Raw genomic sequence first — 24,067 nt, 5'->3', positions numbered from 1 at the left:
TGATATGTTAATTCTTTCATTCCTGGGATCATTATTGTAAACCTCCTCTGGACCTTCTCCAATGCTGGCACATGCTTTCTTAGGTACGGGCTCAAAATCGCTCACAATACTCCAGATGTGGTCTGACCAATGCATTATAAAGCCTCAGCATTACATGTTTGTTTTTACATGCCGGTCCTCTTGAAATGAATGCTAACATCACATTGCCTTCCTCACCTCAGACTCAACCTTCAAGTTAACCTTTTGGGTATCTGCAGTAGGACTCCCAAGGACTTTGCCCCTCTAATTCCTGAATTTGCTTCCCACTTAGGAAATAGTCTATGCCTTTCTCCCTTCCAGCAAGACTCATGACCGTACAGTTCCCGACACTGTTTTCCACCTGCCACTTCTTTGCCCATTCTCCTAATCTGTCCATCTGCGGACTCTCTACTTCCATGACACTACCTGCCCCTCGATTTATCATTATATCATCTGCAAAATAAAGCTGTGAATTACATCATCCAGATCATTAATTTATAACATGAAAAGTGGGAGCCCCAACATTGACATCTAAGGAACATCACCAGACGCTGGCAGCCAACCAGAAAAGACTCCCTTTATTCCAAATCCTTGCCTTTTGGCAGTCAGCCAATCTTCATTCTACAGGACTGACAATGGCTTCAAATGCAGCATGCATCTTTTCTCATGCCTCCCTGATCTCCATCAAAGAAGTCCATTTTAAGGCAAAGGAATTGAATGATAAAATTCAAGTGATGAGCAAATTAGTAACTTAAAACCAAATAGATATAATGGTTGTTGACTGCGTGTTGGATCACTGCAGTGCACACATACAGGCAACTCCATTTTGAGAAGGTCACTGCAAACCTTCAGCAGCACCTGAGGCGACTAAATACAATCTTCAGTGATAAGAGTCGGCTGCACAGGGTCAGGATGAAAATAACGATGCTTACACGAGTGGCCTCAGCTTGGTCACAAGATGCTCTTGGAGCACCCAATGAATGGTTCTCCAACTTATCATGGATCAACTTCGCCAGCAAGCACCCAAAAGGAATGTTGTACAGGGAGGTTCACTAGATGTACAACGCTGGCTCACAAAAGTTCCTGCTCATTTTTCTGAGGTATATGATTTGACCTGGAATTAGTTATAAACAAGAAACAAGAAAAATGATTGATGTTCCTATAGGTAGCATTGACATAAAAAAAACACTAAGCACAAATTTCCAGATCATTTGTTTAAATATACAAAATTAGGTCTGGCTTTTTCAAATAAAAGTTGAAATTCAGGTGCAGTACAATACTATTTTCTTGGTGAAACATTAGTTCAGTTTGAATTAAAAATATCAAAAAGGCATTTTACATTTCTTTAATAATGCTGACAAAAGTAATCTCTGCATTTCTGGTGTTTGAAGGGTGGATGAGAAAATGAAAACAAAGACGGCCAGTGAGAAAACCACATCAGCTGCATCTCATCACTTTATGCCACTGATGTTGTGATTTCTCAATTAAATCAGAGATCTGTATAAATCAGAGAAGGGAAGACAAACCAGTCAAAAATATTTATGAAGCACCTTTAATGCAATTAATCTTCCCAATATGCTTCACACAAGTACTACTAAATAAAAACTGTCTACATCGCTTACAGGAAAACTGGGGAAGCTTGGCTGCAGAGAGAGATGTGAACAAGTACCTTGGAGAATGGAAAAAGAGTTAGTGAGGCAGACTGGCTTGGCTGCCTAGACTCCAACAAGCACAGCAATCAAATGAGAGACAAAATAAATGAGGATTCTCAAGGAGTTGTTATAGTTTGGACAGTTGTATGGGCCAGTGAAAGTTACATAGACAGAAACAGCAGCCCATGGAGAACTCTGTAAACAAGGAGAAGTATTTTTTAAAAAGAGGCATTGCCTGAACAGGAGCTTATATATGTCAAGGGGTTCCAGGAGACTACAAATGCTGGAATCAGGGGGAACATGGAGAACTCAGCAAATCCATGGAGGATAAGGAATTGTTAATGTTTTGGGTCAAAACTCTGCACACTGCTCCATTACAGACCAGTGCTACCCCTCACTGAGATAGTGGTCCAGGCTCAGTCCTGACTCAGGTGATGTCTATGTGGCCTTTTCACCTTCTCCTCACGACTGTGTGGGGTGATCCAGTTCCCCCTAAATAACAAAGGCTAGGGGTCGGCTGGTGGGTTAATGGCATCAGTACTGGACTTGAGGCAGATAGTCCCAAGTTCGAATCCGGCTGGATCCCAACCCCGGCAGCGGTAGTATCTGAGAAGAAAGGCCTGGCATTTTACTTCTGTATCTTGCCATGAAAACCCTGTGGACAACTACACTATCCATAGGGTTGCCACAGGTCAACAGTGACTCGACGGCACTCAACAACAACCAAAGGCTTGATTGTACACTGGCGGGTTCTGGCGGATGAGTGACAGAGGAATCTTGGAGAAAAAAAGATAAAAGTACAAGAAAGACTGTGGGAATGAACTGATGGGATTTCTCTGAGAGCCAGCAAAAGCTCAGGAGGACCAAATAACCACCCTCTATGTCACAAGGAAATACAATTATCATTATCAATAATGGAACAGGTGTGATAACTAAATGGGACACACTCAACAGGGTGTTGGAATATATGAAACAAAGAAGCTCGGGATGAGCTGGAATTTACAGGTGGTGGTGAAAGGGCGAAGAGAGTTGGGAAAACAAGTATGGTGCCCAGGAAGGCATGAGAGAGTTTCAGTCACTGATGAGCTGACGTGAAGGTCAAATGGGAGTCGTTCTGCAGGTGGAAACAGGCAGCATTAGTGACAACAAAATATGTGGTCAGCACTTAGCAAGTGACCAACTAAGTTAGAATATTTTATTGTTAGCGTAATTAACTAAATATTACAATTGGAGATGCCATGAAGCACACACTTAAACTGTGACCTCTGCATTGATGTTGTACATATAGCTTGAGCATTCTGGCAACCTAACACTTTCTTAACCTACCCCATACCTCTCTGCAAAGCAGTGGACATAATGGTGAGGGAGGGACAGGGGGGCGGGGACTGCTGAATGTGCTAGGAAACAATAATGTCCAGTGTTCCTAGCACAAAAACAAAAAAAATGATAAAGGCACTTCCGTCGAGCATTCCCCATCCATCCTTGGACTGTGAAAGGTGCCAGAGGGAGAAGCCTGGGAACACAACTGAAAATGTGTACCCAAATTAACAAGTCAAGTTAGAGGACAGTTCTGAATGTTCCTTCTTCCAACAGAACAACAACACCAGTTATTTGCCCACAAAACGGGGAATACTTAAACAAAATGACATCTGGCTTACTGAGTATTTAATCAGTAAACAGTTGATTTTTGAGTTTGAAGTCTATCTACTACATGGGATTGGATGAACTGTTTGCCCTTAGAGGGGCACTGCAGGGCATCTCCCAGCTGGGTAATTCAGTTTCAGAGTGTGCGTCAATGGCAGCGTGGAATAAATCAGCTTGGAACTCCTAAAGGAAAAGAGCATTTAATGATGAGATTGCCAAATGCTAATTTTTCCCTCAAATGATCTAAATCTATATGAACTAATTAAGTCACACTGGAGAAAATAAAAATAGGGTTACAACACAACTTCATCAGCTGAGCAGCAAATCATATAGTTTCCCCTGCAGTGCTAGCAACAATTATCATGTGTTCAAAAGTTCAAAGTAACTTCAGTATCAAAGCGCATGTGTTACCATATACTACCTTGAGATCAATTCTCCTATGGGCATTACAGGAAAAATTACAACTGAATTCATGAAAAACTACATAAACGGGCAGAGATTGACAAACAACCAATGTGCAAAAGACAAACTGTGCAAATAAAAAAAATAATACTGAGAGCATGAGTTGTAAGAGTCAAGTGAGTCTGTAGGTCATAGAATCAGTTCAGAGTTGTGGTGAGTGAAACTATTCACGTCAGTTCAGGAGCCTGATGGTTATGGGGCAACTACTGGTCCTGAACCTGTTGTGGGACCCAAGGCCCGAGAAGAGGGCCAGCCTGGATGGAGTAAGTCTTTGGTAATGGATGCTGCTTTCTCATGGCAGTGCTCTACATAAATGTATGTAATGGTGTAGAGGGTTTTGCCCGTGATGGACTGGACCGTGTCTGCCCCTTTCTGTAGCCTGGACAATCTCAAGGTAGTGCGGTTCAATGCAAGGGTAGAGCTGGCCTCAATAACTGTTTTCTGACCCATCCCAAGACCAGACCCCAACTGGGCCTGTTACAGCTGGCCCTCTCTTTCACCACCCACACCCCAACTCCCTTGACCAGACCAATATGCAATGCCCTTCATGCCTTGGTTGTACCTAAGTTAATACTGAGTTAAGTATTGTATGTAATTAGTTTTGTTACAATAAGTGTATGGGACATTGGAAAAAATGTTGAATTTCCCCATGGGGATGAATAAAGTATCTATCTATCGGTGGGGGGGGGGGGTGGATTTAGACTTCCAGGTCCATGTTGGCTCCAACTGTTACACAGTATGAGAAAGGGGCCTTTAGACCAAGATGTCGATGTCAAAGGGCCTGTTTAAGTCATGAATCCCAATCCCAATTCCTCAGCATAGTTTTAAAAGAAGAATATTAAAAAACAATTTGCAACCCAGGCTTGTTTGTCAGAATGTCAGGTCCTGGCTTTTATGCAGCCAATCCTGTCAACCGCACTAAATACAACTCATAAAATAACCACGCTGTTGGTAGAAAAGCCTTTTGCCTGCTAGAACTGACCGTAAACCCTGGAGCCTTGTTTCATTATTTCAACTTTCTCAACCGCCACTCCACACCAATCCAACTGACACAGCCATTGTTTTTGGTTAATGAAGCTGTGAGAGAGCACTGAGATTTTCAACATCACACAGCAACATTCAATCACATTTAAGGGTTTCCACATCAGTATTCCCAAACACAAGGAGTGTCCATATCCAACAGCATTGCTGGGAGTTAACTCCTAGCGAACTTCAGACCAAATCCTTTGTATTCCAAAGAATTAGTTATTTTGATCAATTACAATCTAAAAGTCCTTTACAGCCACCCTCGCTGCTACTTGTAATGCAGATCACTTTCACACATTTGGAATAATTGCTGCAGATTGGGTCATCTACAAGCCAAGGCCAAGATTTTTAGGGCTCTGAATATCCAAGGCTCTCTGCAGCAATAACTCCTTCAAAGAGGATGCCCAAACTCAGAGACAATTCACAGAAAGGGCTGTGTTTTTCACTCAAGCAAATCTGAAATACAGAATCTGCCAGACATGTCAATTTCCCCTCAGGGTGTAATTCAAATTGCAAAGTTGGGCAAATTGCTTTAATTCTACACAAATCAAAACTGAATAGAAATGGAGTTAAACTAATCTATTTTTTATCATGGGATGGCGGACTAAATGGAATAAACCTCCAAGACTATGGGTATATTCTAAAATCCAACCCGCACGCTTTTTAATCATTTATTTACATTGAACAACACCACTTGGAGCTTGCATGCTCCCTTGTAACAGCATAGGTTTCCCAGCGGTCCAGTTCCCTAGCACATCCCAAAGGCATACAAGATAGTAGGCCAGTTGCTCACTGCAAGTCCCCCATGTTTAGATGAGTGGTAGAACCTGGGGGGAATTAATAGAAGTGAGGGAAGAATCTCGCTGCAGAGGAAATGAGCAGGGGAATGGGATTACTCTGTGAAATGGCTTCCTACTTTCATAAGGAAATATGGAATGGCAAATTTAATATTAATAATAAACCACTAACATCACAGGCACTTAAATCTCAACTAAAAATAACAGCCCAGAAGACTTCAGCATTATTCACTGCCATGAACAGATGGTCTTCAGTATTTATCACATAAGATGCAAAATAATTTTGAAGTACTGTATTTATACTTTGCTGGATTTGTGCATCAATAATTTGCATTGCTGCAGTAATAATGATCAGCCAGCAGGTGGCAGGAAATCCAAAGTCTTCACCAGAAACCAGGGCACACTCGGCTTCATCAGAAATAAAAGGCGCCAGTTTGCAAAACGAGGAGCTATCACATGAAACAGTTCATCCTTTGAAAAGTGCATCAGAAAGCAAAGTTCAGGTTGTACACTTTCAAAGAGCATTCTCCACTCTTTGCACAGCATGCAAGTCATCTGAATAACACCAGCAAGAATAATGAAGATGAAAACTACACAAGTCCTTAAGCAACTAAAAACACAAGCAGTTAAAGATAAGGTACAGTTGGAATAGTTTTGGCAGGGTTTCATGAAAGAGAAGTCAGTAAGAGAGACAGAACTTAAAATACACACAAGTCAAGGGCATCAGGGCCCTCAGTAAAGGGTTGAACGCAAAATATGCACACAGAGGGGTGAAAAAACAGATTCTGTACCTCAAAGAGGAATACAATAGGAATTGGTGAAGCTTTGCCTTACATCTGGAATGGGTAAAATGCCCCAAGGTCATTTCACAGGACACTATTCCTATTAATCTCATGTGCAGAAGCTTCCTTGAATCTGATGGATTCCTTTGAAGAGATAACTGAAAAAGTAACCAACTGCATCCAATTTGTTGCTTTTGAGAAGACAGCTGGGTAAATGCCAAACCTACAACTTTGAGCTGGCTTTGATTCCCAGTATGAGTACTTTTCTTGGTTCAGTTTGTTTATATTATCTGCGAATATACAATTGGGAACACTAGATATGATGTTTCCCTCAGTTCCACTGAATGCCATCAGATGTCCTCAAGCAGAGTAGGCAGCTTGTGCAGTGACTCCTTCACTCAAGCAATAGTCAATACATTTCTCCCCACGTGCACACAGTGGAGTCATTGAGGTGGCCAGCAGGGAACTAGCCCTGTCGGCCCAACTCATCCATACTGACCAAGGTGTCTTCTGGCACCAGTCTCATTTGAACCATACCCTTCTGAACCTTTCTATCCAAGTCAAAATATCTCGATCTGAAACTATTCCTTCCCCACCTCACCCACAGATGCGGCTGTGCTGGTGCATTATGAGGACTGCAGCACCCTCAATCTACAGTCCCTACTCAGGGACTTGGAATGGATAAAAAGTAAATAAATAGTCTCCAAAAAAAAAGAAAAAAGGAAAAAATTGTTTTTCTGCCTTCGTAACTACGCGGGCTGTGTGCAACTAGACATACTGCGTTTTGCCCCTCGGCCCCAGAAGAATGTGGTTTCGTTTGACAGTATTTATGAGCATGGTTGAAATTGAACTTGAACAGATGCTGCTCGAAGCAGCTGAGTTCCTCAAACAGGTTGTTGCTCACACCAAAGGGTCTCAGCCCAAAACTTCGACTGTACTTTTTTTCCACAGATGCTGCCTGGCCTGCAAAGTTTTTCCAGCATTTTGCATGTGTTGCTCGGATTTCCAGCATCTGCAGATTCTCTCTTGCTTGTTGATGCTCACAGGATAAGCACCGTCCACTGACTAACCTGGCCTTGTGAGCTCTGGGTAAGCAGAAGATACCTACATAAAACAGTGTGTTTGACAGAATTATTATGCACATCACTAACAGCTACTTCATCATTTACACCAGAGCATGCAGTACCCCAAAGCAGAAATCGAACAACCACCCAATCACTTCTGATTTTCTTAGTGGTCACCAACCTTAATGATATTCGAAGGGCGAATAGGAGAGAGAACTTAGCAAGAACTCCTCAAGCTCAGCAAACTCTGTTTAACAAAGTCCAACCACTCATTGGGCTGGAGTTTCCAAAGACACATTGCTTATTACCACCACTGTTGGTGACCAAAGGACAGGGTAGGAATGGATTGGGAAGAAGGTGTCCCTGGGCCATCTTCTAATGGGCTCCCATTGACCCTCCTGGATCTCATGCTGCTGACTCCCTTCCAGCAGAACCTGCAGTTCCCCAGGGGCGCAGCTCTGTGTCTCTGCTTGCTGCCTGGGGTCTTAGGACACAATTCCTAGCACAAATACCTTGCCAGACCACTCATTACCTGCATTTGTGTGCCTGCAGGTCTCACAATGCAAGTGCAGGGGTCAGGGCCTCACCAGCAGCCCAGGACAGGCAAGTGCAGGGTCGAGCACCTGAAGGGGGAACGGCCGCTGGCTCGGTGAGCAGTGGGAGGGCCACACGTCCCCCCTCGGGTTCTGCACCTGGAGAGCGGGCACACGAACAGCATGCACCCACTGAGCTCACAACACGGTCCGCCACCCTCACAAACTAGAAGCTCAGCCTGTTAGCTAAGCTCGGACCGCACGTGGCAGAATAAAGAAAGCAGACACAGAGAAGTACTCAACTGCTTCCTCTGCTGGGGGGTGATGACACAGTACCTGGAGTTGCTTGGATTTGGGAATGTAAATATCCAGCAGAAAGAATTGTTATGTAACCACATACCAAGGCTGAAGGAATGTGTCACGCAGAGAGAGGAGATCCACTGGGATTTTATTCACCTTTCAGCACCCAGAGATTAGGCAAGATTCACTGCAGGTGTTCGAGATCATCAGCAGCTTTAAAGAGCCAACAAGGACACTCTGTGACCTCGGCAGTAGGGACATCAAACGGAGGACAGTCGGTGAAGGAGCTTGGCGAAGGACACACAAGTGAGATTTAAAACACAGGCATGCGCGCACGTGCGTGCACACACGCACACAGAGGACAGAGAAAGATAAATAAGCCCAAATGGAGAGATAGGAAGCTTTACAACAGCACAGATGGAGAGAATACAAGATGATCCAAGATGGGTTTACAGAATGCGTGTGTAAACACAAGAAAGGTATTTTACAAAGCTGACATGGGACGAGCACAACTCACCATGTGGGATCACAATATTGTGGCAACAACAAAGATATGGAGAAGAAAACAGGCAGCAATGGGCTCCAAAAGTATCTGGATACAAGCTAGATGGGAAGTGGTAAAATATTGTGCTGCTGTATAGAAGAGCACCCTGGAACAATCAAGGAGGGAGGAATTAAGGGACAGTCGAGATCAACTCTACATTGCCAAGGACACTGGCTGTCAAAAACCAAAACTCAAAATTTTGTAGGGCTACAAGGCAGGAACATGGATGAGGGACTAATTGGAAAAGGAAACCATATGCAGGGTTATGGGGAAAGGACAGGGAAGCTTTGTTCTCACGTGGTCTCAACAGACCAAATGGCCACATTCTGAGCCGTATCGATTCCATGCGGTGCTCTTTTCAAAGGGTAAACTGCCTCCTTCAATCTGGAAGTCAGAGATTCCAAGAACCCACTTTCTAGCATATGTGGTTGGAAAGGTAGTGAGCATAACCCGTTAACTACAGTAGACATACAAGTAATAGCTGGGTGTGTACGGATCAGACAGATAATTATAGACCTGATATACTTCAGACGCAGCCACAGCACAGTTGGATTTGGTGAGCCAAGTCAGGTCAGATCTGCTTGAAACAGAAACATCAGCAAGAAGGTTTGACTGCCCAACAGCAGTGTAGGAACAAGCCACAGCTCTAAATTTGCCACTGCCGTTGAAATTTGTCCGATGGACTCCTTAGCCAGAATGTTTACTAAGTATTTCAAAGCAGCGATCTAGTTGCAATGCCAAACTGAACTTGGAAAAACTGCTGTTGTGCTGATCAGTTAACGTCTGTCCACTTCCACACCGGTGCGTGAAATAGGCTCTGTGCTAACTCGTGTCCAAGATGAATGGAGAGACCATCATCACGGCCAGACGAAGAACAGAGCCCTGTTTCCCTTTGCTGACACCAGTAGACAGAGAGCTTACAAAACCTTTGGAACAAACAGCATCCAGCATCAGCCTGGTGCTTCCAAAATTATGTAGTTTTGAAAAGGGAAACACACTCAGTGGCCACTTTATTCCATGCTCTTCTGCAGCTGTAGCCCATCCAGTTCAAGGTTCAAAGTGTAGTGTGTTCAGAGATGCTTTTCCGCACACCACTGTGGTAATGCTTGGTTATCTGAGTTACTGTCACCCTCCCGTCAGTCTGAACCAGTCTAGTTATTCTCCTCATCATTAACAAAAAGATCTTGCTCACACAACTGCCAATCACAGGAGGGTTTTTTGTTTCTCGTAACATTCTCTGCAAACTCCAGGGACTGTTGTGTGGGAAAATCTCAGGAGATCAGCAGTTCTGAGAGACTCAAATCACCCCATCTGGCACCAATGAACAGTCCATGGTCAAAGTCACTTAGATCACATTTCCTCCCCATTCTGAGGTTTGGTCTGAAAAACAAATAAACCTCTTGACCTTACCTGCATGCTTTTATGCCCTGGGTTGCTTCCACGTGATTGGCTGATTAGGTATTTTCATTTAAGTGGTGTACAGGTGTACCTAATAAAGTGGCCACTGTCTGTACAGATCTTGAAAAAATTCCATTGGCAAATGACTCGATATTTTATACGCCGAAAAGGAAGTTAATAATGCAATTGTTAGTTCATTGAAAATGTTTGCATACTGATTCAGCTAAATGAAAGCAAAACAAGCCAAGTTAGTTCATAAACACAAGAGGTTCCACAGATGCTGAAATCTTGAGCAACATGCTCAAAATGCAAGTCTGGCAGCATTGGTGGAGAGGAACAGACAGTGGATATTGAACGGTCTCAGCCCGAAAGGTCCACCAGAAGATTTACTGAGTTCCTCCAGCATGTTATGTGCGAAGCCAAGTTACATTTTTTTTTAAACAGGAACTCTAGGTTAAAATAATTATGTTAATGTCACTCTTATATACATGTCAGGCAGAGTTATCTTATTGTGATTACCTCCAGTGGGCATTAAATACATGTCAGGCAGAGTTATCTTATTGTGATCACCTCCAGTGGGCATTGACTGTTGACTGCAGTAATGAACCAGGTTTTTATTACTGAATTTAGGGCACTCGATTATCACTCATTCCAGCTGTAAAAGCAATAGGAAACCTCATGTTAGGAGCACCCTCTAATTACTTACTAAGGTCACATTCAATGGAAACACCCATTTCCATAAACAAGAATCGGCTTCCTGTGAAATTAAACTTAAAGCTGAGGAAAACACATGGAAAGCAGTCCTCCCGGTAAACAATAAAATCTATTACCTACAGAGACGTGCAGTGGAGATGTTATTGGCTAGATGCTGTTTACAGCTCAATAATGATTTTTTAAAAATCCCTATATGGGATACTGCACAATTAAAACTAGAAGCTGCCGTACTAATTTATAATAAAAATTCTTTGATCCAATTTTGAGAGCAATCCCAATGACTATGGCAGCAATAGGTTTACTTTGCTGCTGGAAAACAGGTTTTGTTTCTGTTCAACAACAGTAGTGATCCATCTTGCCCCATAACCAAACACTGGGCACCTCCAATTCTATCACCCTCAATTCCACCACTCTATCCCTCCTTTGGCATCAGTTTTTGCCCGATGCCAGCTGGCAGCCTCAACGTCAAAGAGATCTGCCGGCCAGGGAGTGATCAGACAATGTACGACTGCAGAAGTAGCAGGTAGACCCTGCGAGCTAAGCTCTGGCTAGCTCCACATCACGCTTCCCTTGCATATCCTAAAGGCCAGAAAAGACAAATGACCTACATTACGTACCTTGTGGAATAATCATTCTCAGAATATGCATTCTCTTATTAAAGTTGGAATAAAGCTCAGTCGATTGGTTCCAGGGAATCAGTGTGTCTTGCATGTTTATTATAAATATCAATCTTATCACAGCAGGCTTTATAAATGCAAATTTTCTCTCTTTCTGTCACTCCATGTTTCCCTATCAGATCTCATACAAATCCAAGAAATAATCCACTTTAAACAATTACTATGATTTGTTACTCCAAAATTCATTTTAAATTGCATCCAGTATTAACTCTGGACCAAACAATGACTCTCTATGCCATATCCGTTGTTTGTTACGAGGTCTGGAAGTTGGAATTGCTTCATGCAGAGATTTGTGGTTTTCAATGCAACCTATTCGATGCCCCATAACTAATCTCCCTTCATAAGCATGCTGACCGTGCCGTCGTGACATATTAGAGCAGCGCAGCTCAAAAGGGTGTTCCCATCTGTATCAGACCGATAATACTAATTTTGTCAGGACCGGCAGCCTGGGTTATGCAGTTAAATCTAAATAGCAGAGCCTGTAAACACAAAGGACAGGTCCAAACCCCAGTAAACACAATCCTGGATGCTGGTGCCAATTGTAGGCTGCTGACATAAATAAACTTTAAGCTTACTTTGAAAAATTATTCTTTTCTTTTAACGTCCAGATTGTGAGATAAACAGAAGACCATGCTACAGATCTTCACGTTAAAAGCTCTGTAAAGTACATTGAGAAGTCCACAGCCAAAGGTTCGAGCAGCATTACATCAGCACACCAAACACAAAGTAATTTTCTATTTGAATGCAGTATTTTGGGGATTATTCTGCTCCCCACTCATAGGAGATCTCTCCTGGACTGCAGTGGAAACCTCTCCTCGCCCACTGCCAGGATTCCAAACATTACTGTTTTAAGTCATCAGTACACTGGAGCAGTAAGTTTTTACCCTCTCTTCCAGCTTTTGAATTGATTGATAGATCAGACAGTGAAGAAATCTACTGGAAAAGAAATCCAGGGAGCCAGGCTGGGGGGCAATTTCCATCCTCAAACGTCAGTTGTGTTCGTGGAATGTATGGTTTAAATTATCTCACAGCTTACTGAACGTGCCCGACTTCTCCGTTTTCAAGGACTTCAAAGGCGCTTCCCACTACTTACTGAGGGAGCACTTGTGATGCAATGGCATGTGCGCAAAGACTCTACAGGCCTACACACAGATCACTAATTTGAGTGCTTGAATGAACATCCACTGCTGCCAACCTTGTCATTGAGTAATTAATGTTGAAGTTTAAACATCCCTTTCCTCCACCACCAGATCACCAAGACAGCAATATCCCCATCTACAAATGTTCTGTAGCTGCCAAGCTCTGATATCACCCAAACTTGCTCTCACAAACAAACCACTGTAGTACATGCTTCCGTGAACACCTGGTTTAAATCCTAGAACTCCCCAACAAACATTAGAAGCACCTTCACCACACTGACAGCAGCAAGTCAAGACACCGAGTACCAATGTACACGATAAGAAACAGGAAACCTAACCTGCATTTCCGTTTTAATACTCAAGGAGCACATTAATGGAGCCTCTTAAGGATTTCAAAATGCTGCAACTTGACCCTGGTGATCTGAGCACGTCAAGAGATCCACACGTTTTGATTTCGTCACCTAGCTGAACAGTGCACGGAATCGAATCGGTACCTTTAATGGCCTAGACATGGTTTTGTTCCCTGACATAGGGTGCAGCAAGTTTTTTTTTCTGCTGGAACATGCCATCTCGGCAACAGAGCTTTGCAAGACATACAAAGGGCCCAGTGGCTTGGGTAGAGCTCTCTGCAACTCTCGTCCTAATTGGCCAACTTCTGCACACACCATCAGTAAGCGGAAGGCTCTAGTCCAGTTGCAATCTCTCCTCCTCCATTCAATAGAGAGTAAGGACACTATTGATCAGAAGCTTTCTGTGCTTACTGATGTCAGGCAGCAAGGACGTATGAACAGAATCAGGCCATCAAGCTGGTGCCACCATTCCATGAGATTATAGCTGCTTTGTGACCTTTCTCCATGTTCACTCAAAACCCATCGCTTACAAAATATATTAACATTTCTGATTTAAAGTAAAAAAAATTAACTTACTATCAGTTGTCATTTGCAAAGGAGAGTTAATTTTTTTTTACTGTAAAATGCACAATAAAGTCACAGAGCCATGGAAAATTTGCAAGAGATGGCCATTCATTCTATCAAGATTGTGCCAGTTTAAAAGCAGCTACCCCTTCTAGCCCAACCTTACAGCAAGATGTCGTGGTGCTGTGGGGATATTCCTCAGCACTTCTAAACGGGAGGGTTTCTGCCTCTGCCACCCTTTCAGACTCTGGGTGAAAACATCCATTTCCCACTCCCCTTGAATCCATCCACCCTCTGCTCTCGTTGGAGCCCAGAAGGATATGGGGTGACCTTACAAAGGTTTATAAAGTCATAAACAACACAGATGAAGTGAATGGTCTTTTTTGAAGGAAAAGAGAGTGTTAAACTGGAGAACAAAGGTTAAAAAGGTAAGAGGGGCAATATCTCAAAGACATCTAAGAGGTAAGGATTCCCCCCCCCCCCCACACAGTGAAGGCTGGGTATGAGGATCAAGCTGCCAGAGGAGGTGAAAGAGACAGGTACAAATGCAATAGTAAAACACATTTGGACTGGTACACAAATAGGAAAGGAACAGAGGGATCTGGGTCAAGTGCAGGAAAATGGAACTAGCATCAGTTGCCATGGACATCAGCTCAATGCCCTGTTTCCATGCGGTATGATACCATGACCCTAAATTTAAAATGGAATTGGAATTGGTTTATTATTGTCACATGGACTGAGATAACGATGAAAAGCTCATCTTGCATACTGTTCACACAGATCGATTCATTACAAAGTGTAATGAGGAGGAACAAGGTAAAACAAAAACAGAATGCAGAATAAAGTGCAACATCAAACGAGAAAGTACAGTGTGGGTAAACAGTACAGTGCAAGATCATAATGAGATAGTTAGTGTGGTCATCATCACACGAGGGAACTACACTCAGTGGCCACTTTATTAGGTACAGTACTTCCACTACGACCCTTCACCTACTTCAATGTTCGACGTGTCTTCCATTCAGAAATGCTCATCCAGGCACCACTGCTGCAATGTGTGGTTATTAATAATAATAATAATAATAATAGTTGTTTGTCATTTCCAATACACAAGTGTCGAGGAAAAGAAATAGTTGTTACTCCAGATCCAATGCAGTACAAAAACAGCACAATAAGGAATACAACAGAAATTTAAAAACACACTAAATAGTAATGCAGAAGATAGCTTGCATACATCGGCTCTCTGAACGCCCATAAAGTGATGCTAGGCTCAGGAGGGACTGTATGTAAGGTGACTCTGACGGGAAATGGTAAAGTAGTGGTGGCAGGAGGAGTGGAGGGTCAGGTGAGTGGGCGGAGGTGTTTGATCAGCCTCAGTGCTTGGGGAAATAACTGTTCTTGAGGCTGGTGGCCCTGGTCTGGATGCCACACAACCTCCTCCTGATGGAAGTGGGAGCAACAGTCCCTGATTAGGGTGACTGAGATCCATCACAACCTGAGTGGCCCTTTTCTGTATACGTCTTTGATGGCAGGTAGGGCAGTACCAGTGATGCATTGGGCAGGTTTGACTACCTGCTGTAGAGCTTTCCTGAGTGCCGCAGTACAGTTTCAGTACCGTGCAGTGACACAGCTTGTTAAAATGCTCTCTACTGTGCATCTGTAGAAGGGCGGGAGTATAGATGTACATAGTCCAGCTCTCTTCAGCCTCCTCACAAAGTAGAGGAGTTTGTGAGCTTCCCTGATTGTGTACGATGTGTTCTGGGACCATGAGAAGTTGTGTGGGAAGTGCACTCCCAGGGTTTGGAACTGCTCTGCCGCCAACGTAATGGGAGATGTCAAAGGTGTGAGTTCTTCTGAAGTCGACAACCTTCATCTTTGTCTTGTTGACAATGAGGGAAAGGTTATTTGCTTGGCACCAGACCTCAAGCTCTTCCTTCTTCTCCTGTTGGTGATGAGCCCCGTCACCGCTGTGTCAGCAGCAAATGAGATTACTTGGGTGCCTGGTGGTACAGTCATGTGAGCACAGTGTGCAGCAATGGGCTTGCTGCTCCAGAGTGCTGAAACTCCCAAACCAGTGCAAGCGTTCTCTACCCATCATTTCAGTCCTCTTTAATATCCAGAAAACTTTAATTATCACCATTTAAGTTCTTGGAAAATTACCAAAGTTTGTTTAATCTCTCTGCTTAAATGAGCCAGTAAAGACTCTGTTTCAGTTTGATAAATTTACAGTGCACTGCAGCCAATATATCATTAACAAGATGCGATGCCGTGAAATCGACAGTCCTCCAGATGCCATGTAAACGCAGAACTGCAGAGCCTCAGCATGCAGCTGAACGCACGGCCTCCAACAAAAATTCCACTAACCATATCCCATACATGTCTACGATACTCAATTGACCAAGCATCTCCAACTTGCTTTTGACCTCCAATATACCAGCTTTTCATGACGTAGAAAGTGATTCATTTGATTATACATTTTAGATCCAAAACGAAAGAATTCATAGAGCCACAAATTTACCCAATCTGTTAAAATGCCATTGTAAACTCAAACGTCCATCTGCACGGCAGCCACACTTCCAGCAAACTCAGTCATGTTGCTATCCATACCAGCATCCATGCAGCTTATGATTAACTACACCCAAACATAGATCAGTGCTGGGCACCATGTCACATCTGGTCTCATTCAATGGAAAATTGAGGCACCATTGGAAAAAGAGCTAACACACTGCTGCTGATCACCTAAGTGCCTGAGCTTGTGCCTTCCTGAACCTTACTACCTGCTTCTCTGGAAGCAGTCCTATTAGGCTTCACTACGATTTACAGAGACTAGCAGGGCTAACAATTCTTTTGGTCTTCGAATCCCAACCTGTAAGCCATACACAAAAGTCGCTCTTATTGGTAACAGGAATTCCTGTCACCTGGAGAGTTCAAATGTTGCTGGATGGGAAATGAGGGAAGATGTGTTCACTTGCTTTCTATTTGCATCAGAGCAACAGACATTTCGATGAAGGAGCAGTGCAGCATGTACAGGCCAAATCGAGGCGGTGGGCTCTGGGCCAAGAGTGAGAAACGAGCCATTGCTAGAACGTTCTTGGGGCCAAATCAAAGGGCAGATGATACTAAGGTAGGTGGGCGTTGTGGATAATGAAGTAGGTTTTCAAAGCTTGCAGAGAGATTTAGGCCAGTTAGAAGAGTGGGCTGAACGATGGCAGATGGAGTTTAATGCTGATGTGTGAGGTGCTACATTTTGGTAGGAATAATCCAAATAGGACATACATGGTAAATGGTAGGGCATTGAAGAATGCAGTAGAACAGTGATCTAGGAATAATGGTGCATAGTTCCCTGAAGGTGGAATCTCATGTGGATAGGGTGGTGAAGAAAGCTTTTGGTATGCTGGCCTTTATAAATCAGAGCATTGAGTATAGGAACACAAAATGCCGCAGCATCTATAAGGAGAGACACTGTCGACATTTTGGGCCGAGACCCTTCCTTCTTCCTGACGAAGGGTCTCAGAGTAAGTCCTGACGAAGGGTCTTGGCCCGAAACATCAACAGTGTCTCTCCTTATAGATGCTGCCTAGCCTGCTGTGTTCCACCAGCATTTTGTGTGTGTTGTTTGAATTTCCAGCATCTGCAGATTTCCTCATGTTTGCTCATTGAGTATAGGAGTTGGGATGTAATGTTAAAATTGTACAAGGCATTGGTAAGGCCGAATTTGGAGTATTGTGTACAGTTCTCTCACCGAATTATAGGAAAGATATCAACAAAATACAGAGAGTACAGAGAAGATTTACTAGAATGTTACCTAGGTTTCAGCACCTAAGTTACAGGGAAAGGGTGAACAAGTTAGGTCTTTATTCTTTGGAGCGTAGAAGGTTGAGGGGGGACTTGATAGAGGTATTTAAAATAATGAGGGGGATAGATCAAGTTGACGTGGATAGGCTTTTTCCATTGAGAGTAGGGGAGATTCAAACAAGAGGACATGATTTGAGAGTTAGGGGGCAAAAGTTTAAGGGGAACTTCTTTACTCAGAGAGTGGTAGCTGTGTGGAACGAGCTTCCAGTAGAAGTGGTAGAGGCAGGTTCGGTATTGTTTTCTTTTCAGAACGGAACCTTTTCAGAATGGCAGGCGGTGACTAGTGGGGTACCGCAAGGCTCAGTTCTGGGACCCCAGTTGTTTACAATATATATTAATGATTTAGACGAAGGAATTAAACGCAGCATCTCCAAGTTTGCGGATGACACGAAGCTGGGCGGCAGTGTTAGCTGTGAGGAGGATGCTAAGAGGATGCAGGGTGACTTGGATAGGTTAGATGAGTGGGCAAATTCATGGCAGATGCAATTTAATGTGGATAAATGTGAGGTTATCCACTTTGGTTGCAAGAACAGGAAAACAGATTATTATCTGAACGGTGACCGATTAGGAAAAGGGGAGATGCAACGAGACCTGGGTGTCATTGTACACCAGTCATTGAAGGTGGGCGTGCAGGTACAGCAGGCGGTGAAAAAGGCAAATGGTATGTTGGCATTCATAGCAAAAGGATTTGAGTACAGGTGCAGGGAGGTTCTACTGCAGTTGTACAAGGCCTTGGTGAGACCGCACCTAAAATATTGTGTGCAATTTTGGTCCCCTAATCTGAGGAAAGACATTCTTGCCATAGAGGGAGTACAGAGAAGGTTCACCAGATTGATTCCTGGGATGGCAGGACTTTCATATGAAGAAAGACTGGATCGACTAGGCTTATACTCACTGGAATTTAGAAGATTGAGGGGGGATCTTATTGAAACGTATAAAATTCTAAAGGGATTGGACAGGCTAGATGCAGGAAGATTGTTTCCGATGTTGGGGAAGTCCAGAACGAGGGGTCACAGTTTAAGGATAAAGGGGAAGCCTTTTAGGACCGAGATGAGGAAAAACTTCTTCACACAGAGAGTGGTGAATCTGTGGAATTCTCTGCCACAGGAAACAGTTGAGGTCGGTTCATTGGCTATATTTAAGAGGAAGTTAGGTATGGCTCTTGTGGCTAAAGGGATCATGGGGTATGGAGAGAAAGCAGGTACAGGGTTCTGAGTTGGATGATCAGCCATGGTCATACTGAATGGCGGTGAAGGCTCGAAGGGCCGAATGGCCTATTCCTGCACCTATTTTCTATGTTTCTATGTTTCATTGTCATTTAAGGTAAAATTGGATAGGTATATGGACAGGAAAGGAATGGAGGGTTATGGGCTGAGTGCGGGCCAGTGGGACTAGGTGAGTGTAAGCGTTGGCACGGACTAGAAGGGCCGAGATGGCCTGTTTCCGTGCTGTAATTGTATATGGTTATATGGCAGGCCCCAGGCCTGAGGGCAAAGAATAAGCCAGTGTTTGGCCGATTTAAGCAGAAGGCCAGATAGGGCTCTGCAAGTTTAACTTGTCTCTGCGCTGAACTGAGGATGTGGCCTGCAACTAACAGGCTTTGGACCAGCTGCAGTAATGAACTGGCTTCAAGGCTGTGGACTCACTTAAAAGAACTTTAGTTCTAAGCATGATTTGTTTACTTTCTACAGTTTGCACGATTTGTTCTTTTTTCCACTCATTGGGTGTTTGAAGCTTTTTTAAAAAAGGCATTCTAATGGGTTTCTTATTTCCTGTGGCTGCCTGTAAGAAGACGAATTCCAGGGTTGTACATAGTATACATACTTTGATAATAAATGTACTCTGAACAAGAGATATACCATCAACACTGTTCACTAACATTTTCCAGAGAGGGCACAAAAAGCAGCAAGAACATTGGGATAAGATTCCCTTACTTAAGACATTCCAGCACTGGTAGCCTTTTATGCTCCAACTTGTCACCCTCTGAGCAGTCTCTGATCGAACTTAATGCTCCCCTCCCCCCACCCAGCTCCATCTGCCATTGTTCCCTTTCTGTAGTCTGGTGCAGTTTTTATGTTGTTTTACGTAGTCTAGTGTAACCTTGTGCTGTCTCACATAGTCTAATGTAGTTTTGTGTTGTTTCATGTAGCACCGGGGTCCTGGAGGAACGCTGTTTTGTTTTTACTGTTTACTGTACAAGGAGTTTATGGTCGAAATGACAATAAACTTGACTTGACTTGAGTCTATTGCCCAAATCCACCCCTAACCCTCCCCTATCTGGCTTCATCTGCTCATTACCCCTTCACCCCTCCTTGCTTCACCAATCACCTACCAGCCACCGACTCACCGCTCATCTTATCCAATGATTGGACAGCATGCCTTATGAAAATAGGTTGAGTGAATGGCCTTTTCTCCTTGGAGCAACGGAGGATGAGAGGTGACCCGATAGATATGTACAAGATGATGAGGGGCATCGATTGTGTGGATGGCCAGAGACTTTTTCCCAGGGCTGAAATGGCTAACATGAGGGGGCATAGCTTAGAAGTAGGTACAGAGGGGATGTCAGGGGTAAGTTTTTCCACACAGTGTGGTGAGTGTGTGGAATGCGCTGCCAGCGACAGTGGTGGAGGCAGATACGATAGGGTATTTTAAGAGCTTCTTAGATAGGTACATGGAGCTTAGAAAAATAGAGGGCTATGCGATAGGGAAATTCTAGGCAGTTTCTAGAGTAGGTTACATGGTCGGCACAACATTGTGGGCTGAAGGGCCTGTAATGTGCTGTAGATTTCTATGCTGTGTTCTATCCTCTTCATCCTGGCTATCTTCCCTCCCTACCTTTAGTCCTGAAAGGGGGTTTTGGCCCGACACAACGAGTTCTTTCTCTTTACAAACACTGCATAATCTGCTGAGTTGCTTGTTGCTCCGGATTCCAGCATCTGCAGTCTTGTGTCTCCAAAATCAATGGTGTTTTGTGTGTGAACCTTGTTCACAGTTGCCTTAGGGAACTAACAGCAACTTCTTGTCTCAAAGCTGCAGCCAAAGTACAACCCTTTACAGAGCAGCAGCGTATTTCCAAGGCTGGTTCGTGAAGTAAATCACTTGAGCCTCGAGTTCCCGTTCAACTGCCATCTTTCATTCTCCACAATATTCCCAAAACTGGCAACATTAACACACAAGGATCGCAGAATATTAAACACAAATTGCCTCAGTTTAAATCAAAGTCCATTGCAGAAAGTGGCACTTTTACAACCAGAACTGGCAAGAGATTCAATATGAATTAATCACCCTACAGAGCTCTGCTGTGTTTACTTGTTGGCTCAAATAAAAATCTCTAGGTTTTTTTGGATATTTTAAAAACTCTTGATTTTTATAATGACTTGTTTTTTTTATTAAGAAGATCCTTTTCAAATTTTGAAAACTAGGCTACAGAGTGCTTAATGTTTATTTTTGTATATTAAACTAATTTGATTCAATGCACTAGATTAGTTCAGGGCAGATTTTGCTTTCAGCAATGATCAATTGCACCTCAGCAGAAACCTGCAGGGACTAAAACTCCCATCGAGATTAGTCAATTTTGGGAGCAATTTGTGTACACATCATCGACCACACTAAAAGAAAAACTGTAACCTCAGATGTCTCTTTTATCATCTACTTGGGACACTATTGAATAATTTCAGATAAAATTCACTTTGAACAAGATCAACTGATGTGGGGAAAAGACTTGATACAAGATATGGGCTGGGAGTTTTAAACCCCAGGGCATTATAAACTGAAATGTTTCAAATATTTGAAGTTTGAATTAATTGCAATAGCTGACAAAGAGAGAAAAGGCATGACAAATCATCAAATGATGCAAGCGGGATGTTTATTAGGAAACATAGTTAAGTAGAGGATTGGGGAAAATCTTCCATTCACGAGGATTGTACCATTTTTCCTGTATGGATTTCCTAATTAGACATTTACTTACACATAGGATAGATAAGTTACTTTCCTTCCCTTCCCACTTCCCTTTAGCAGAGAAAGTGTTCTCTGGCCAAATTAAACAACGAATAAATTTCCCTCTTATATCAGAAAAAAATCCACCAATGTTTTATCAAGGAAAGTTCTAAGATATAGAACTTTTTTGGATTTAAGACAAGTTTCTATTATTGGTAGTGGTCTAATTGGAGATAATTCAAAATTTTTTTTACAACAAATATTATCCATTATTATTCTAACCTCAGCTAAGTCAAAATACTGCTCGCCAATTTATTTAACAAAGCATGACGTTAAAATCTCTCAAAATTAGACAAAATTATAAAGGAGAATATTTATTATATGACCAAATTTAAACAATAAAATCAGAATCTAACAAAAATCAGAATAATAAAAACACTACTATTTTATAACTAGAACCATTGACCATCTCACAACAAAATATTAAAGCAAATGGTAAATGAGTTGAAGAGCTTTCACATCACTGCCTAATACACAAGCCGTATGAAATTTTAATGGTTGCTGATATACAGTCATAGATTTGGTTTAAAATTACTTACTTCTACATCGGGCACAACGACTTCGATCGTATTCGATCAATTCAGCACGCTTGGCACGCTCTCTGGAAAATACTTTTATCTGGTCCTTCTCCTGGCGCAAACGAGCTGCTTCTTCTTTGGCAAATACTCCCAAGTCCTGGGTATATCTGCCATACATCTAGAAATAAAATGGAAAGGCAGAATCAAGTGAATAATATATAAATGGAGAGACTTTGTTAGCAATATAATAATAATGGGCCAGGTTACCATTCCAAATTCAATCATCTGGTTGCCTCCCTCACCTCCATTGACTTGACCAGCATTCTGTCAAATCAACTCTAGTCTACAATGGAAACCAACTGCAGATTTGAGTTTCTCAAGATGAATGCCTAGAATTAAGAGTTGGCTGCATTTGCTGTTGACTGATACAGCTGAGGTGCGTGATTATAGTCGTAACACCACTGTATGTTTGGCACATTTCATGGACTGAAATCATCACTTTTTTTTTGTGACAACACACCATTTAACTACCGGGACTAACCCAGTTTTTAATTCTCATTTACTTGGTAAAATTGCATAGGTTAGCTGTTGTGTATGAACCAGATAATGGGTGGCAACGACAAATAATAAAATGTTTTTTTTTTAAAAAAGAGGGGAAGGGACATCTGCAAATAAGAAAAAATTTATATTGCATTCCCAAAATACCAGTCTATTATCCTCATTTAGGTCATGGATTCATGTGCCCTTTCCAAGTCCTTGAACGAAGTTATCTAAACTGACATTCAGAGCAGTGCTGCAAATTGATTATCACTTACCTCGTGTTGTCTGTGTGAGTTGCTGTCTGCAAATTATTTGGGGTGAGGGTAGAGGAGATTCTTTAGACTAAATAGTGACTCAGCTACAAAACTTTTTTGTACATACTGAGCATCGATATAAATACAAAACACTGCACAATACCTGGTTTGAAAGTAATTCACATTCTGTCACAAAATGAAAGTCGCTTTTCTCAACAGCAGTTTAATTTGTATGAAACATCACTCACCTTTGAGGTGGGAGAGAAAGAAAGAACAATGGGAAAAGGTTACTTTCTCTACTATGAAATAATACCTAGTGGCTGGATAACATTTACAAGGCATAATAATATGTCTCATTTTTAACTGCACTGTCATGTTAGAGTATTTGATAAACAGAAATAAAGCAGTTTCATTTTCAAATATTTGCAATCCATTTAAATTTGCGAGAATACCAAATAAAATTATTATTTTTTTAAATCCTTAATTTTCACAAACTGTTTTTCACCTGATGCAGCTCGCTAACAGTTTGCTGTCCTGCACTCTCCAGGACTGGTAAAGTTTGAGGTTTCCCAACAGCTAATAGTTGCTGACACTAATTAGCAGATCTCATGAAACTGGAAGTCAGTAGCCTACAATGAACAATAGGGGGCCTTCACTGCAGTCCATTTCATACTCTCTTGATTTGGGTGTGAGAGATAACCCTGAGGTCCATCATGACCAGGACAGTCCAGCAGATAAATTATTTTCTCCCCATGAAGTGTCTCTGAAGCAGAGCCAGTCACCACATGTCAAAAACAATGGCTGGAAGAGAACCCATTTAACCCATTCAAGAACTTACCCACGAATCACCAAAAAGTCCTTGGAATTTATTCAAAAGTCACAGTGTTAAATCTGACCATCTTCAGAATATCCATCGAGGCCAGTATATAGAATAGTTGCAAAAAATTCATCTTCCTCAAACAATCTACAATACTAGTTAGAATCAGGAAATCTAGTACACAGCTTCTTAAGTGAAGTAAAAAAAAAGCATAACTGTACAGGAGCAACCTGGACCGTCACTCACTCGAAAAGAAAAATATCTGACGCAGAAATAATCCACTTTACCAAAATGGAGGTATTCGGCGTCGGTTCCCGCAGTTGGTTTAAAACCTAGGCTGAGTACTGGGGTGGGTGGGGGTGAGCTGAACCATTGAAAATGCTACCTTTCTGATTCGTGTTATGGCAAAACAAAGTCTGAGAGTCT

The 24,067-nt window shown here is 42.5% G+C and overlaps 1 protein-coding gene across 4 annotated transcripts in view; it reads right to left on the bottom strand.

Annotated features, from left to right (window-relative positions):
* Window positions 1-24,067, bottom strand: part of clcn2c (chloride channel 2c) — a 510,268-nt gene that overhangs the window by 396,155 nt on the left and 90,046 nt on the right. For 2 of the 4 annotated variants that reach the window (XM_073041207.1, XM_073041210.1), the window contains exon 2: window positions 22,052-22,208. In XM_073041207.1, the coding sequence (XP_072897308.1) occupies window positions 22,052-22,208 (157 nt within the window). Of the gene's footprint in view, window positions 1-22,051; window positions 22,209-22,297; window positions 22,444-24,067 lie in introns of those variants that run through there. The other 2 variants (XM_073041208.1, XM_073041209.1) reach the window with 2 other exon arrangements.

The sequence above is a fragment of the Hemitrygon akajei genome, chromosome 3 (genome assembly GCF_048418815.1).
Source record: "Hemitrygon akajei chromosome 3, sHemAka1.3, whole genome shotgun sequence".
Classification (NCBI taxonomy): domain Eukaryota; kingdom Metazoa; phylum Chordata; class Chondrichthyes; order Myliobatiformes; family Dasyatidae; genus Hemitrygon; species Hemitrygon akajei.
Note: the sequence above shows the minus strand (reverse complement) of the source record. Positions and strands in the feature narration are given on the sequence as shown.